The following is a 16,927-nucleotide window of genomic DNA, read 5'->3' as shown; positions in this document are numbered from 1 at the left end:
ATCCGACGACAACGCCGTTTATATCATTGTAATAATCAAAAGCGGTTTATCTTATACTGACTTTTGCGAGCCCTTGGGGTATTTTCAAAAACAATAATAATGCACAAAATTCATAAATTTCCATTAAACAAGACATTATGATTTGTGACATCTCCTAAAATATACATAATGTCTTGTAATATTTACATTCCACAAGATTTTTTTTATTTTGATTGACACTTGGCAGTTCACGCCCCAACTAAAAAGTCCTTTATCGTTTCCTGGTAGATTTATTTTGTTTATTCGTCCCAAACTCAAAATTATAACACGCAAAAATATACATTTATTAAACATCATCAAAATATACTGTAGTATAATTTCAAACGAGACATTTAGCCACTAAAACGATCTGTTCCCCACGCACAAAAAATCGGGGAACGTGCCTTCGGCACACCTGGTGTCCTCGAATCCTCTTGATGACTGCATACGGTTTCTCCACCGGATCGTCCAAACTTCTCGCATCACCTGTAAGGGGCGAAAAGATATCATTATTATTATTATATAACGCGATATCATTAGTAAAAAAAAAACAAACAATAAAATCTTTCGCGCAATAGGTTCTCGCTGTCGTTTTAAAGTGTATTACTATAATATCACTGCATATGTACTGTGCAAAAAAAAACAAACGGGCGTACACGTTACAGGTAGGAAAAAAATGACCTACAGTTAAGGTCGACAACTGCGTAAACTGGATACGAATATATACTACGAGACTGCTTTATATGTAATTAAAACCAAACTGTCCAGCCAACACTGTCAAGGTATTCCACGGAAGGTTAACGATTACAGCCGTCAACGCGGTACAGTCGTTGCGAAAACGATTATTATAAACTTGCTATTTATACTGATATATACGAACGCGGCAGGGCATTTTTTAAATATATTTTCCGTGTTCAAATGGACACCCAGTTAAGACTAGTTGGACACCCAGTAATGAAATAATTCACCCACTGGGTGTCCTGATATCCTGTATCTAACGATTGTTAGTTAGTAATATTATTAATTATTTATTTCAGATTTAATTTTTTTTAATTTAATTATCGGAAAATAAAATTAGTTTTATTGAAAGGCAACACTGGTCACTTTAGGTGGTTATCAGACTTTTCGGAGAGCGTCCGTTCTGATTTGAAGTAATTTCATCTGTTCTGTGAAACTATTATCGATCTAATCTGTTTTAATTGTCATTATTTATTATCACATTATAAAGTTTAAAATTTGAATTACGTAGTGTAAAACTAATAAATTTTGAAATTTAACGATGGAAAAAAAAAAGAATTTACTGTTTTATTTCAACAAATGAAAATGAAAGCAGGGGCGTCATTTGGGGGGTGGCAGGATGTGCGGTTGCACCCCTTAATTTTATAATGTTACAATTGGCCTGCGCCTTGCTGAAGCCTAAAATAATGCACGAGCCACGAATGCACAATTATTTATATGATTAAAATCAAATTGTAATAACCGGTCTATAATGTAAGGAAATAATTGAATGCAGGATAATATACATATACGTATGTATATCTATTTTTATATGGCCTGGCGAAATTTCAAAATGGCCTGCTTGAAACTTCGCACACCCGAAAAAAAACCTGAAATGACGCCCCTGAATGAAAGTAGCAGTAATGAGGTAAATTTTTCTTCTTAACTTGTTATGTTTTATGATCAGTATAAAGTATATAGAGTAATTCATATTAAGGTGAATACTTCACAATGTACACATATATGTATTGCATATACTTACTGTAAAAAAGTAAAATACATTTTGAAGTAGGTACCAACTGAAATATTTTGACATACCTACCTATCTATTTATTTATTGAAAAAAACATTATTTATGTTATGCCCAATAATTACCTTAAAAATTGTAATAATTGACGTGTACCTAGGTAATATAAAATAATATATTTTAATTAATATTTATTATATGTTTTTATTATATAATTATTTTATAATTTGTTGTTTTTTTTTTTTTTTAATTAATAAAGGTTAGCTAATTTTTTTTAAAGTGGACACCTAGTAAAATATCACTAAAAAATGCCCTGGAACGCGGGACATTTGCAAGCCAAAGTTAAATAATGATACAAATATTATAATTTCACCACGGAAAATGCGTGTTCCAAAGAAAATCGTTGGCCGGGCAAATGATTTTGAAATATTATTATAAATTATAATATACCTAATATAATATGTAAAACTTAACGCGCGAGACGACGACGCCACGCCGTCGCCCATAACCTACGCACTATGTCAAGGTCGATGAAGGATTTCTAGAAATCGCGTGTGCGTTGCACACACACACACAACGAAAAAATAATAAAAACATCACAAAAATAAACCCAAATATAATATGTGTACACCCGGCTCATGCATCGGCATACCGTATACTATTATTATTTTAGTATAGCGCTGGTATATACATTATACAGAGTAGTCACTGTGTTTTCAGTTTTTTTATATATTTAACACAGAAAAATTCGAAGGGCCACTCTGTATAATATTATGTATGTATAATGTTGTTTAATTCGCGATTCCACTGCGGCGTATACTGCAAATAAACACCACATTACAATAATAATATAACCACCGACGTAGCATTCCAAAATATTAGATTCAATAGCAATTTTAAAAACAACAAAAAAACAGTCAGTACGCATAAGATAATTGTTTCGTAATAAGCGGTGTTGTTAAGTAATTCCGAAGAGTTAATATAAAAAATCAAAAGATTTGAAATTCAAAAACGATTGCAATTATTATTGTCCGCCATGCCACTCTTAAAGGAAAGCTGTTTTCTTTCTGCTATTATATGTATATTGTATAACACACAAAATTTAGAGATTTGAGTAAAAACAATAAGATTTAAGATCCACGTGTAAAACAAAGCCGAAAAATCGTGTATTTTTATTATAAAATGATTAATCGTTTAAGATAATTATGTACACACTAGGTACATTATTTGTACTAAAATGTATGTCGTAAATTAGATAATTTTTTATAATATGATCGCTCCGGCTACAAATGATATTTCGAGCTATAGCCGTTATATTATCGAAATAACATGCATCGCCGGCACATACCGACGCCGTCTTTAACACCAATATTATAAAAATAATTCATAATATATGTAAAAAAAATCATTCTCAGATATTTTGTCGCATCGCAGTTCTAGTTCTGTAGTAGTAGTAGTAGTCGTTATTATTAAATACATATAAGACGATTATAGATTATAAAAATATTATGAAGGTACGCTTAACATAGTCAAACAATATAACGTATATGATTTGAAGGGAATTTAAAATCTGCATCAACTGCATCCTTAACTCTAAGTCGTACAGATTACTAATATAACCTGTGACCCAGTAGAGGGCCTTCCTATTCTAAACCCTCTCCCTATTGAATGATATTTGAGCACTAAAGTATAACAAGTGATACATTTTATATTATAGTACTATGTATTATATTGTATTATTATGACTATTATTATAATATACCTACGACAAAATAATTATATTTAACAATAATATTATTATCTACCTATGGATACAAAAAATTAAATATAAAATATTATCCACCTCAGAGAATGTATTACGCAGTTACGCTACCTACTGATCCAACCAACTTCCTAAATTTAGGTAGTAATAGGTACATAAAGGTGAGTAAACATAGTTCAACGTCGTTTTATATAATGTATAAAACAATAATATTATAATATAACGGCCGAAGCGAGGGCCACTGCACGTGGCGCACATAAGTCACAACAATCATTATTATTATTATTATTATCATTGGAATCACTATTCGAAACCCTTTCCCACACCACCGCCGCAATATTTGGCCTAGATAATATTCATGAGTAGTTTTAGCGAACACTAATACGGAATATCTTACCGGAAATCATTGGAGTGCTTATAATAAATAAATAATGATAAAAAATATTACTATAATGCTTATATTATATAATATACGTATACCATCAGTTGCGGCTACCTTGTAGATACTGTGCGGTAAAGCATATAATGATATGATATTTGAGCTAATATAATCGGGAATCGATCGTGTATTATAAGAGTCGTCTTGCTTGCAAATCGTCAATGTTAACGACGTTCTGCGAACGAGTTCGAGCCCCGCGGGCCGCGATTATACTTATAACCTTCAAGTTCAATAGCGCACAAAACCCACATTATAATCGTACCCGTTCGCTATCGTCGTACACTACGTTTCTGAATTTTTTACAATATATATTATGCACGCGCACAATAATTGTACACACCTATACCTCCCTCACCCATCGTCCAACAACGGATAAATGCATATTTATTTCCCACGCAGAGTGGAGGGACAATCGTACAGCACAAGCACACGGACTTTAAAACGTTTCAAGCTGAAATCTCGTTTCGATATTAGAATATTAGATATCATTATTTATTTTTAAATGAAAAAATTAAAATATGACCGTAGCTTGGAGCACATTGCACGCACATTTTCAATAGTATAAAAGGTGATGTTTGGAAGGAGAACATTTAAATTTTAGTTAAATTCAATAATTTCGTACGATTTTCTGGTATTTTTTTTTATTAAATACTATAATAAAACTAATTTTTTAAATGATTCTAATTAAAATAATTAATATGTACTACATTACAGAAAGGATGTACCTATTGGTGAATAGTTATAAAGTTTAAATTAAATTATCTATAAGACTACAAATATATTCATGAATTTAATTTTCTCATCAGACATCACTTTTATACATTCATAATGTATGAAATAAATATCATTATATTAGAATCAGATGTACATAAATAATTATTTATAAATATTAAGAGATTATAATAATTAACAGCATTGGTTCAATATTTCATTAATTTACATTCTTTCAGAAAATATTCTCTAATTTAATACCAGATTTGAAATAAAATTTTATTTCATAATAAAAAAAAAAAAAATTGCATTGAAAAATTAAACTAACAAATAATGTTTTGCTGACCATATGCTTATATTTTTGTAATACAATATCAATTGAATGTCGTTAACAACTACACACTTCTTATTGTATAATAATATATACACAACAATAACTGTAAAAATATGTGTACATAACACAGGATATAAGATGAATTTAAACCTTTATAAAAACGTAGTAATTGTGTCACCTACTCAGATTGAAAATGTGGTGTTGTATATTACCATTGTTTTTTTTTTTTTTTTTTTTATGAATAGTGATCATATTTTAACTAAATTTCTGAGCCAACAAATCCTATTTAAATAACATAGGTACCTACTAAATTACTATTACTAAATATTAATATTATTAAAAATATATAATTCACTTGATCATTCAAACAAAGTGCAAATCATCAATGTTCATAATAATGTTTAAAGAATTTGATTTTCAGGCCCATTCTATTAAGCTACTAAAAGGTTAAACAATCGACTCAATTGAAATGCACTATGTAGATAGAAGCAACTAGTATACACATAATAAATTATAAATAATGCATTATAGTGTTATACCCTATATAGTAAAGTTTTGTAATGGTAATTTCATATTTTTTGTCGGCCACTCAATAGGGCAGTGATCTGAATTTAGGTGACAAGTTAATACATTTATAATGCATATTTATAATGCTAGTAAGTAAACAAACATTTATTGATAACTTTTATGATATACAGTACCTCTAAGTTACTGATTCTTTCTTAATAGGAGTTATATAATAAGTGTGTGTAAAATTTCAATGCCATTTTAGTAATTTTATATAATATATGAAACAAAAATTGATTTTTTTATTCATTTTTGCTTCAAAAAATTTTAATTTTAGAGATATTATACCACTCTCCTATTAGTCTTATTAATACATAGTAGCTAGTTGTAGGTGTATAGAAAATTGTACCTTACTAATTCATAAAACATTATCATCAACATCTTATTATTAGTTACCAAGCATTTGAGGTTCATATTTTAAATTTTGGTTATTTCTATTGTTATGCATTTAATTTGAAAAATAATATTTTACCACAATTTAACGTTTAGTTGGTTACTTCCGTGAAGTAACAAATGTCACATTAAATATTAATATGATAATAGATATTAATTTACATTATTTAGACATATAAGGTTCAATATAAATTATAAGTGTTTTTCATAGACAATTTAAGCATTAGTATTGAAATTTATAATGTTGGCAAATAGTATACAAAAGATAACCTTACCAATAGCTAATGATTTGTACTTGTTTTTCCTCGTCCATACTTCGTCTACATCATCCATGACTAAGTTCCAGTGTTTGTCAAAAGCAATAATGTATCCTTCACAGTGACCTCGAACAGTCACAGCTGATCGTATGTAGACTTTAACTCGTTGTTTTGTGTGACAAAACGTAGCAATACGAGATAGTGGCCCACGAGATTTGCCAATTTCTGACATACGTGCCAATACAGTTCGTCTCTGTTTTATAGTCCGTTGAACTAATGATACTTGAGATGAGCCGGCCACTAAAATAAACCATTTGCAATATTTTATAGTCATTAATATTTAATAAGAACTTACCAGCACTTAAATCACGTTGTATTGATGCAATATTATATTCATTTTGTCTCTGTAAAATGCAAGTGTTAAAAAGAAAACTGGTTTGTTTTGAAGTATACAATATAAAATTACCCTGGGTCTTTCAGGTTTAATTATGACTTCACCTGTAGGAGTTAGTTCAAATTTAGAAATGTTGTCTAGCGGTTGAGCAGTCGTGCTAGGCACGTGTACGTTTTGTGAGTACAGAGCTTTGATCGGATTGAATGAGGTTGACAACATGTCCAATTCTTCGTCGGTGCTAGACGACATTGCATATTAATCTGAGAACAAGCCGAGACATTATTAAAATGTATCAAACTTCTCAATGTGTTGTTTCGGTGTATGACCACCTGTGTAAGAACAGGTCACCGTCGAGAATATGTAAAACTATTTTCTTACCGGCTGAATAGGAACTATAAGACCTGAAATATTTCAAACCACAATGTATTGTTGATAAAAAAGCGTTACTAATATTAATTCGTTTGTAAAACAATTTTCAAAAATAACAATTTAAAACTTTTTAAAAGAACGATGGTAGGTGATAATATGTCATAACAGTGATAACACTGATAACGATATGGAAAATAAAACGTGACCGACTGACGTATTTGGCGGGATACCCAAGAGTGAGATCTACACGGCGCGATTGGTACTTCAGTCCAACGTGAATGTCTACCAATAGCAAACCGTTAGAGCACGTTGCTGTAATAGAAAATTATATTTAAGTTTTTTTCTCTTTTTTTAGACTTGAAAATGTACTTGAAAGAAAAATGGAAACGAATCTCCATGAGCAGACAATGAACGACAACGGAAGTAGAACATCGCTGAAGGTGAGAAATTGTTTATTTTTAACATTTTGTACCACACAAGTACGTCATTTTAGACAATAATAATATATTTTGCTAATAATACCAAACCTTAAAATAATACGTTAAAATGCATGAAAACTATTCGTGTAGCTACTTTGGTACCTATTACTTATACCACGATTGTATAGAATATCAAGTTATCTGCAACCGTAACATAATATGTCTATAACATTTAATTAATATAATATTATAAATCAAATTAACATTAAGTATAAATCGGTTTTATCGACCAGTAATGTAGTTCACGAATTCGTTATTTTCTAGTGATCTTTTTCATTTGAAAATTTAGGGTTCTTTAAAAAATTGGCTATCGAACTTTAATATTATAATCGTTACTTATGTGTTATAATAATTAGGTGTTAGTTCAAGATTTGCATTTAGCAAATAATTGTTTTATACATGGGTAAATAAAAATATATTATACATTTTATAATATAGTTAACCTTGAAACGTTAACGAAAGAAAATATATATTTTTTTTAAAAACACGCTTTAAACACACCGACCCTGTTAGTTACCATCATGATAGTATTTTTTAAAGGGACATTTGCGTTCTAATTTCTGGCAAACGACAATACATGCTAATTACAATATAATTGTCCTGCAGTTGGATTGGTTCAAGTATTTTTTATACTTGGCCAACATCCAGGCGTATTTCATTGAAATTTCATTATGAAAGATTTGTGTCAAATAATTAGCACCAATACAACTACAATGTAAACTTTTTGTGTAAACTTCAATATGATTATTATTTACAAAAAAAATTCCTATATCTATTCGACTAATGGTTGTTAAAATTAATTTGATAATTTTGTTGCTCCAATGTAAGATTATTTTAAAAAGATAATTATTACCAATAGAGTAGCTTTTTCAAGCAATAAAATTATATTAAAACAGTATTACGTTAATTGTTTTTATCAAACAATATTTTGTAAATTTTACTATAATTTTTCGAAAGTGGTGTTTTATATATTCTTATATTTATTCCTAATGTTAATATATTATGTATTTTTTTTAATTACGTGAAAGTAATAAGTGATAAATTACAGTCATATAAAACATAAACGTTTATGTATGCAAAATAAAAATCATGTTTGTATTAGGCGATTTCGAAAATGTCATGATACCAGTTTCTAAATAAAAAAACTGACAATAGGTACTAGATTTATAAATAACTAACAAGCTGAACAATGATAATATAGACATAGCCACATAGGCATCGTATAGTTATAGTATGTACCTATTATAATATATTATAATATTTAAATTACCTATATTATAAACAATACAAAAATATTAAATTAATGCAAGTAAATAGCAATAATTATTCAAATGAATGTGAGGCTTTATTTTCTTATCAAAAATATTTTAAGGCTATAGAAGTCCGTCGAGTAAATATATAAGTATTATGGTTATTATTCCATTTGGTATCTATTTTGATAATAATTACATTTCTTAAAAATTACATTATTATTTCTTCGCAATTTAAGGACGAATAATTTAGTAGATGGTTGATAACCTACTTAATGTTTTATCAAATTAAGACATTAAATACATATTTTAGAAAACGTATACCCTGTCAATATTTATATTACTACAAATTGAATGAGTTATGACTAACGACTTATTATTTTAATTATAACGTGAATCTATAACAACCTTAATTCCGTAGTTATTGACGTAACTTATATCCTATATATTTCTTAATAAAAACCGTATAAAGTCATTAATGACCAATAGTTCACTAACGTATACTCTGAAAAGTGAAGCTCCAATCCAGCGAAGTTAAAAACATAGACTTGAGAATAATCAAAATTAAAATATATTTGTTTAAAAGATTTAATTAATTATTTGAAAAAACCACACAATACAAGGTTACATATTATATTATTCTAATCATTATTGTTAAGTACATTGAGTTTTTAACTTCTACATTATGCAAATTAAAAATTAATTTACTGTAAACATAACCAAGTTTGACTTTATTATTTCAATTAAATAATACATTGTAAGTTGGGATTTTTTTTTAAATGTTCTAGATTATATAATAACGTGTGCGCCATGTGGATTATTATAGTAGTAGCCGAAGACGGTCCAACATAAACGTGTTACTGTTCCTAAATTTAATATAGTTGTAGTAGATATTGATATGGTTATCTTCCAAGGTAAACGGCTGGATACTCAATGGTTCAAATCACACAATTAAAACAAAAATCAAATTTTAATGCACTTTAATGAGTACTAAATATATAATACTTACTTTTGATAACTTTATTAGCAGGCAAATCAATTTAAAAATGTATGAAACTAATTTGATTATTAGGTTATATTACTCATAAAAAAACTTTCAAAAACTATATAATATAAAAAATATATTTAAAACTTATTTTTTAAATAAATGTATTTGTTTGCAATTATTAATAGGTAGTTACTTCAAACATTTTCAATATAATATGTAATATGTTAATACGTATCGGTGTATCATATACTTGCATTTTAGTCATTTTACTTAGTTATATAAATTTGTTCATAGATTATCTCGTCTTGTATTGAATGAGCATTTGGATTAGTCTTTTATATTATCGAGTTGATCAAACAATTGCAGTTTTATTTTAAAACTATGAAACATGTTTTGTAGTTAAACAAATTGAACGTTACTACATTTTTCATTTTTTTTATTTCCTGTTGTTATTACAATGATAAATATTGGAGTATGCCAAACATATTCAATATATGTACTGACTACTGAGTATAAAAGCATTGTAAAAAAACTATCCAAAACGTAACTGCCTAAAATATTTAGTATTAAATAATAGGTGGTATAAAATAAAAAATGATATCTATGAAATATTTTATTACTACTCACATTCTATCTATATTTATAAAGCATGCAGATTGTTTATAATTTTCATATTTTCTTAAAAATAATTTAATTTTGTTTTTTTATTAAGGAAAAAGCCTCGGTAACGTGACCATTAGCTTGTAAATAATTTAATTGTTTTCAAAATAAGTAATAGTAAATTAATGTTACTATTTATTAGTTATGATTGTTCATCTGTTGTGTTTTATTGGTATTACCTATTCATAGGTACTACAAATTTAGGTATACATATTTTATTAAAATAAGAGGTATTTATAAATAATAGGTACCTACCTAATCTAGTGGATCAAAAAATCAAAAATTGGGTAATCAATAGATCCTTATAAGTGTTATTGTTATTTAGTATACCTACTGGTATTGTGTGTCATTCTAAAAACTGTTCCAGTACACCTATATTACTAGGTACCAATATAATTGGTTCAACACAAATCGTTTATTTTAATATATTTTTCTTTAAATTACAGATATCGAATAAACGTGGGTCCGTGATTCATTAATTGTCATCCTGGCTTTTGTGAAACCCACACCTCCCGTCTCGTCACTGTCTGCTGGTGTAGTGATTGCTGGAAGGACATCAGCCATCTCAGGTTCAGGTATGCCTTTCATGGACGATGTGTTACTCTGGTGTCCAGAGGCCGAGACAAAAATTGACGATTTTACCGAATGTCTTGTAAGTAGTTGAACGATATTACCAATTGTCATTATTGGATGATTTAAACAATATGTTAGCTAAAATTTCATTTTCGTTTTAGGGTAACGAAGTTTCCTGTCTCGGCGAACTACTCCAATCGGAAATATCCAGCGAATTAGACAACGCATTAGACGGAGGAGGAGTGAGTGTCCAGGATGGTGGTGAACATTCTGGCGATGATGACATTTTCAAGCAGCTATCCGACTCGTCCGCGTTACTTGAACAGTTTTTCGATTTTGTTAATTGTGATATAAAGGTAAACGGCTTGTTTAGATTTGTTGTATTAAATGCAAAGTGGAGAGGTTTTTCAATCGATCGATCATGTATTATAATGATTTTTGATTATATTAAATGAATATTTTACTCGTCAACTTTGTTATAAATTTATAAATTACCTATGCTCTTTTTTCACTATTTTTGTTTTTAGTTATTACTATTAAAGTATTATTTAAACAAATTATATCTAATAGTTGGGCGTTGGGTATAGACAGTTTAAAATACACACACATTGAAACGATTTAGTTTAATTTTTGTATATCAAGAATATACTAAATCGTATAATGTATATAATGAATTTAATAGATTATAAATATTTTTTTATATTTCAAATTTCAATAATAATATGTTTCATTTTAAAATTTAAAAAATAAAATAATTATATTAAGAGTATAATATAATTTTAAGATAAGAAGTAAATATAGGTACATACTTTATATAAAAGCTTAAATATAAGCTGTTTAAAATATTTATTGTCTTACTTCAACATAAAAAATAAAAAATTAAAAGTAATGGTTTGTGAAATTGCCTATATTTACTCCTTATTTTAAATCACACATATTATTATTTTGTATAATAAAAAAAAAAAACGTGTTATTTTCAAAATATTCAAAAAATAAAACTAGAATTTTATAATTATAATCATAAGTAATAATTTTAATATAGCAATAATTAGCAATTAATTAATGATGTATAAAAATTGAAAGTTAAAACTTAAAACTAACTTTTATATTTTTTGTGTATTTTAAATTGCCTAAACCCAACGCCCAACTTTTAAACACATTTTTTTTTAAATATTCATAATAAATTAATAACTAATAAGCTTCATATCCATATCAAATAGATAAAATAAATGAAATAAACATATACATTTTTTGTTCAGCTGTACAAATATTATACAGTGAACTTTAAAGAAATATTGTTAAACTTAAAGTTATGATTATCTGTATTTTGGTCAGGTTTTTATGATAAATTTTTAAATTATTAAAAAGTTATTACTTATGAGTATGTACAAAATTTAAAATATTGAAATTTAAAAATGCTCATAATTTTCTTAAAAATTTAATATTGTAAAAAACTGATGTACAAGGTACAAACAAATAATATTTTTACCCTTAAGTTTGATATTAAGTCAAATTATTACATTAAAGCTTAATTAACATTAAATTAAAACAAGTTTATTATATTTTACAATCCAGAACTTATGTTCATAGGCATAATCTAAGGTAAAATATTTGTGGGGTAGTTTGTGATAAAACAAATCTAAAAGGCAAGAAGACTATTTTCATCCAGAATATACCTATTTACATGTTAGTATTAGGTTCATCTCCTTTTGAACAATATGGTTTTATTTTTTTTAATGTGATCTTTTGTATTTATCTACAATCTACATCGACAACACTTTCTCAAAACATTTTTGTATCAAATTGTCCAATTATTTTATTTAACTACTTTTAAATAGTAAAATATTTTACTTTTTGTGCCTTAAAATGCTCTAATTCATAAATAAATATAAATAAAATAAGCTATTTTAATGTATGTTTATGATGTAACATACATTTTTATTTTTACAGGAAGAAAATAACAATAATGTCATGTCAACGGGTAACAAAAACCATGCTGCTGTTGCATTACTTCAAGAGTTGCAACGCACAAATGCTGGCAAGAAATTCAACATTACCACTGCAAATCCTTTGCTTGCAGGTACATACTCTTATACAAGATTATGTGATATGCACCCATAAATTAGAAAGTAATTTTGAAAAAAAAAAGTTCAAAATTCAAATATACAATCTGAAACCTACAATATACCTCCTATAAATCTTAAATGTTTATTATACATTTAATAATAATGTATCCAACCACTTTTTGATTTGCTCATATCAGAAATAATTATTTATATCTATCGTTTATATTTTTTATGAAGTCATATGTTAAAACCTACATGACTATTCCCAAAAATAATTATTTATAGTTTATACAAATTTAGTAGGTACCTATTTATGACATAAATTATAGTACGAGAATACAAATAATTACACTAAAATAGTATGGTATCTAATAGTTAACAAAATTGTCAAATTGTGACTAAATGTATCTACATAAAAATACTTGTAATTGTTTTGTTTGAATTAAAATATAGATAAACTTGTAGTGGGTTCAATATTCTAAAATGTCCATCATAACAGTCAACTTTGAACTTAGCATATCTATCATAATAGCATGTCCTAATCATTGTTTAATTGTTAACATTGAACACAGTCCTTCCATTAATTTTGTAATGATGGAGAATATTTATAATATTTTATATACTAAACATATTATTATATTGAGTATTTAATTACATAGTTTTTAATTAATTATAAAATCTAGTCCCTAGGTACTGTACCTACTAAACACCAAAAATAAAATTTTAAAAACAACTTTAAGTGTTCACTTATTTTCACTAGCAATTTAAATTAAACAGAACTTTTTATATACCTATCTAATTTAATGAATTTAAAAATTATTTAACATTGTTTAATTTCAAAATATTAATCTAAAAAATATATACCTCTCTAACTTAAAAATATTGGTGACAGCTGATAGGTTATAATATTATTTATGTTTGATGATTCACCTAGCACTAGCATGTAACTCCCCTCTTCCGTAACAGTTTAACCTATATTTGTCCAATTTTTAACTGTTGGGATTCTTAAGGACTTTTATATCTAGATTTTTTTGTGTTATTTAAAAACCATCTCTAAACCCAACTCAATTTTTCCTATTTATAGAGTGTCATGTATTCTTTGTTTTTGTTTACGATAAATCTTTTGTCTACTGTGGTTTGTAGAGTAGATTTTGTTATTAAAAAAATTAAAAAGATTTTTGATTACTTACCTATTTTTTAGTTATTAAATGTTATGTACTAAAGATAATAGTCTAAATAATGGTTTTATACAAAAAATAAAATATTATGTGCCATATTTAGAACACACTCAGATATTTTAAAAATAATTACATTTTTTATAATAGATTAATCATTAATATTATTCATGAAAATTTAAAACTACCATATCCAATTCCAATATGATGCTATTTGAAAAAAATCATGTATCATGTATCCTTAGTATCTATATAAGTAAAATAATTTTCAATACTTGTTCAAATTTTTATTTATATCTGATACTTATATTAACATCTTAAAAAAGTTAGGAAGACCCAATAAAAAAAATGTGTGTGTTAAAGTACATTTTTAAAAATCTTAAGTATTTGAAAGTATGAATACAGATCAGAATATTTTAATAGATGCATAGATAATTAATAGATAAAATAGGATTTAACATGTTTAATGAAATATTGTATAGATAAATCTGAAATATTATAATTTTTTTAAAATTATAAAACATATTTAAATAGTTACCTAGGGATATAATTATAGAACTTTAATTGAATACTTGATGTTAAACGCACAATAACCATTTATTTAATCACATATAACTCTAAATCATTTTTTTTTTAAATGTACATTAGGTACTATAATTTATCATCATAATATTTTATCTATTAAAAATTAAAATGTGAATATTTAGTATAGGTATATTTTATAAATCAAGTATCATTGTGTAAATACAAGTAGTTATTTATATTTCTAAATTACTGAAGGAAAGTAAATTAAAACTATAATTATTTATAAAAGTTCAATAGATACCTAGGTAGGTACCTTTTGGGCTTTCAGCTTTAATTTAAGTAGTAGAATTATAATTATTCATTAAATGTATTTAAAATCACATTTTTTGTAGACAGTTGTTAAAAATAATTTTATTTTAAGTAGGTAATAATTAAAATTTGTATTGTTCTATGATTTAGAAAAACTTTTGAATCCTGTGTCTCAGTTAAATCCAAGTTTAAACCAAAATTCAGATATGTTCATCAATCAAAACAAGTACATCAAGACAGAACCTTCAATAAATGATACAGGTACAATATATGAAAAGTTATGAATGAAAATTATTGAATTGTCTCAATAAGTCAGGATTTATTAATTAAAAGTTAGTCAGCAAATGTAAAAACTTATTCATGATTATAATTATTTTTGTTTAATTTGTTTGAGTGTAAGCAGACACTAGGTAATTTTAATTAACTCTTAAAGTCTTGAAGTATTTAATCCTCTATTTGATACTTAATAACTGCTAAATCCTTTGATGATCTCGATAATATTTATTGATTTCTCATAGCATAAAAGTATAAAGATATTAGAAAAAAATAGATACTTTGACAGTTTGACTACCAAACTGAATAGAAATAAGTACACAATAAAAGTTAGATTTTAATTTTAATATGTATTGTAGTGTAGATAGCGCTAGAAGTTTTAAAAATTAATTTCAAATTAGTAAAATATTTCTAAATTATGTATAATGTTAACACTTTTTCGTTTGTTTTAACGATTTATGCGTTCATTTTTTAAAACAAGCCCATAAGGAAAGTTCAATATCATTGAAGCGCTTTTCATTAATATAAACACTAAATAAATGTCTAGCTCATTGGCGGCATAGATACTATTCAGTATTCAATATTATTATGGGTTTTTATTTTATGTTACATTTATTCGTAACTCATTATCATAAATGTAGCTCTCAAACTTGAATAATATATTGTTTATATAATAATCGTGAAATTTCTTTTTAGTTCCTGGGTGGGAGACTTAAACCCATCAAGATCCTCTGTAGGCTTTTGGTACTATTTCATATATATATATATATATTAGCATTGCACCATAATGTTTTATTCACTATTTATTCTTTCAATTGAATGATTTTCGCTATTTTGGAGGTAAAGCGTACCTAATACCTAAAAATCATACATGTGTTATTTTTACGCAGCATAGTTCTTAGAAATCATAATGTAGTAAGTAGGTACTCTAAAAGTATCAATAGGTATTATAATATTATAAATACAACTTAGAAATTCTTGCCTAACACTATTTTTAAAACTAAATTACACTTTTTTTCTATATTGAATATTCATGTTTTGTTTTCGATGTTAATGATGTTATCTAGTAATCTTATAAGACAATATAATATTACCAAATCAGTATTTGCCAAGATTTCATACTAAGTACCCTTGTATTACCTATGTTTAACCATTACCACAATGTACACCAAAAACTCGCTGGTATCTATACGTTTTCCGACTCCTATAATATTATATCGTTCCAGCAGTTGTACCATTGATATTTAATCAATGGTTGTACTATACTGATTACTGACACTATCCCGATAAGAAAATCTAATTATTTAATTATACTAATATATGGTTAAACTAATAGACACCAATTTGTTTGTTTAAAATCAATATTAATTCAGATTCAATTATCAGTTCAGTTATAACTTATAAATTATAACACATTGATGGCATTTAAGCAAGTATAAATATCTTATTATGTGCACAATTAACATATATTTTGTTTGGCCATGATTGGTTTTTAATGATTGTGAATTATTTGTGATACAAAATCAGTATTTAAAAATATTTAAAAAAAAATAATAATAACGTATTTACATCTTGAAGACATATAATATATACAATACACTCAAAAATCCAAAGTATATATTATATTTAGGGTGTATTTTT

At 26.6% G+C, this 16,927-nt stretch overlaps 2 protein-coding genes across 4 annotated transcripts in view; one reads left to right on the top strand and one right to left on the bottom strand.

The window, feature by feature from the left end:
• LOC107173361 (uncharacterized) overlaps window positions 1-16,927 on the top strand; it is a 121,257-nt gene that overhangs the window by 32,500 nt on the left and 71,830 nt on the right. For 2 of the 3 annotated variants that reach the window (XM_089225699.1, XM_089225700.1), the window contains exons 2-6: window positions 7,344-7,428; window positions 10,812-11,017; window positions 11,100-11,294; window positions 12,889-13,018; window positions 15,164-15,274. In XM_089225699.1, coding sequence (XP_089081825.1) covers window positions 10,943-11,017; window positions 11,100-11,294; window positions 12,889-13,018; window positions 15,164-15,274 — 511 coding nt within the window. In that variant the 5' untranslated portion in view covers window positions 7,344-7,428; window positions 10,812-10,942. The remainder of the gene's footprint in view (window positions 1-7,343; window positions 7,429-10,811; window positions 11,018-11,099; window positions 11,295-12,888; window positions 13,019-15,163; window positions 15,275-16,927) is intronic. The other variant, XM_089225701.1, reaches the window with a different exon arrangement.
• On the bottom strand, window positions 300-7,150 carry LOC107172373 (U6 snRNA-associated Sm-like protein LSm11). Its single transcript, XM_015522661.2, has 5 exons — window positions 6,998-7,150; window positions 6,692-6,879; window positions 6,581-6,629; window positions 6,244-6,525; window positions 300-504 (listed from the first exon to the last, which is right to left on the bottom strand). Exons 2-5 carry the CDS (start codon window positions 6,866-6,868, stop codon window positions 359-361), a joined length of 654 nt encoding a protein of 217 aa, XP_015378147.1. The 5' UTR covers window positions 6,869-6,879; window positions 6,998-7,150; the 3' UTR covers window positions 300-358.

Source organism: Diuraphis noxia, unplaced genomic scaffold (genome assembly GCF_037042655.1).
Source record: "Diuraphis noxia isolate RWA-SAM2 unplaced genomic scaffold, SU_Dnox_SAM2 contig0004, whole genome shotgun sequence".
NCBI lineage: Eukaryota > Metazoa > Arthropoda > Insecta > Hemiptera > Aphididae > Diuraphis > Diuraphis noxia.
Note: the sequence above shows the minus strand (reverse complement) of the source record. Positions and strands in the feature narration are given on the sequence as shown.

Bases quoted from the DNA above. Each gene is read 5' to 3' on its own strand.
- LOC107172373 (XM_015522661.2), bottom strand. From the start codon at position 6,868: ATGTCGTCTAGCACCGACGAAGAATTGGACATGTTGTCAACCTCATTC. The intron at 6,526-6,580 runs GTAAGTTCTTAT...GGTTTATTTTAG, and splicing joins ACAACGTGATTTAAGTGCTG to TGGCCGGCTCATCTCAAGTA. The intron at 505-6,243 runs GTAAGGTTATCT...CGCCCCTTACAG, and splicing joins GTACAAATCATTAGCTATTG to GTGATGCGAGAAGTTTGGAC.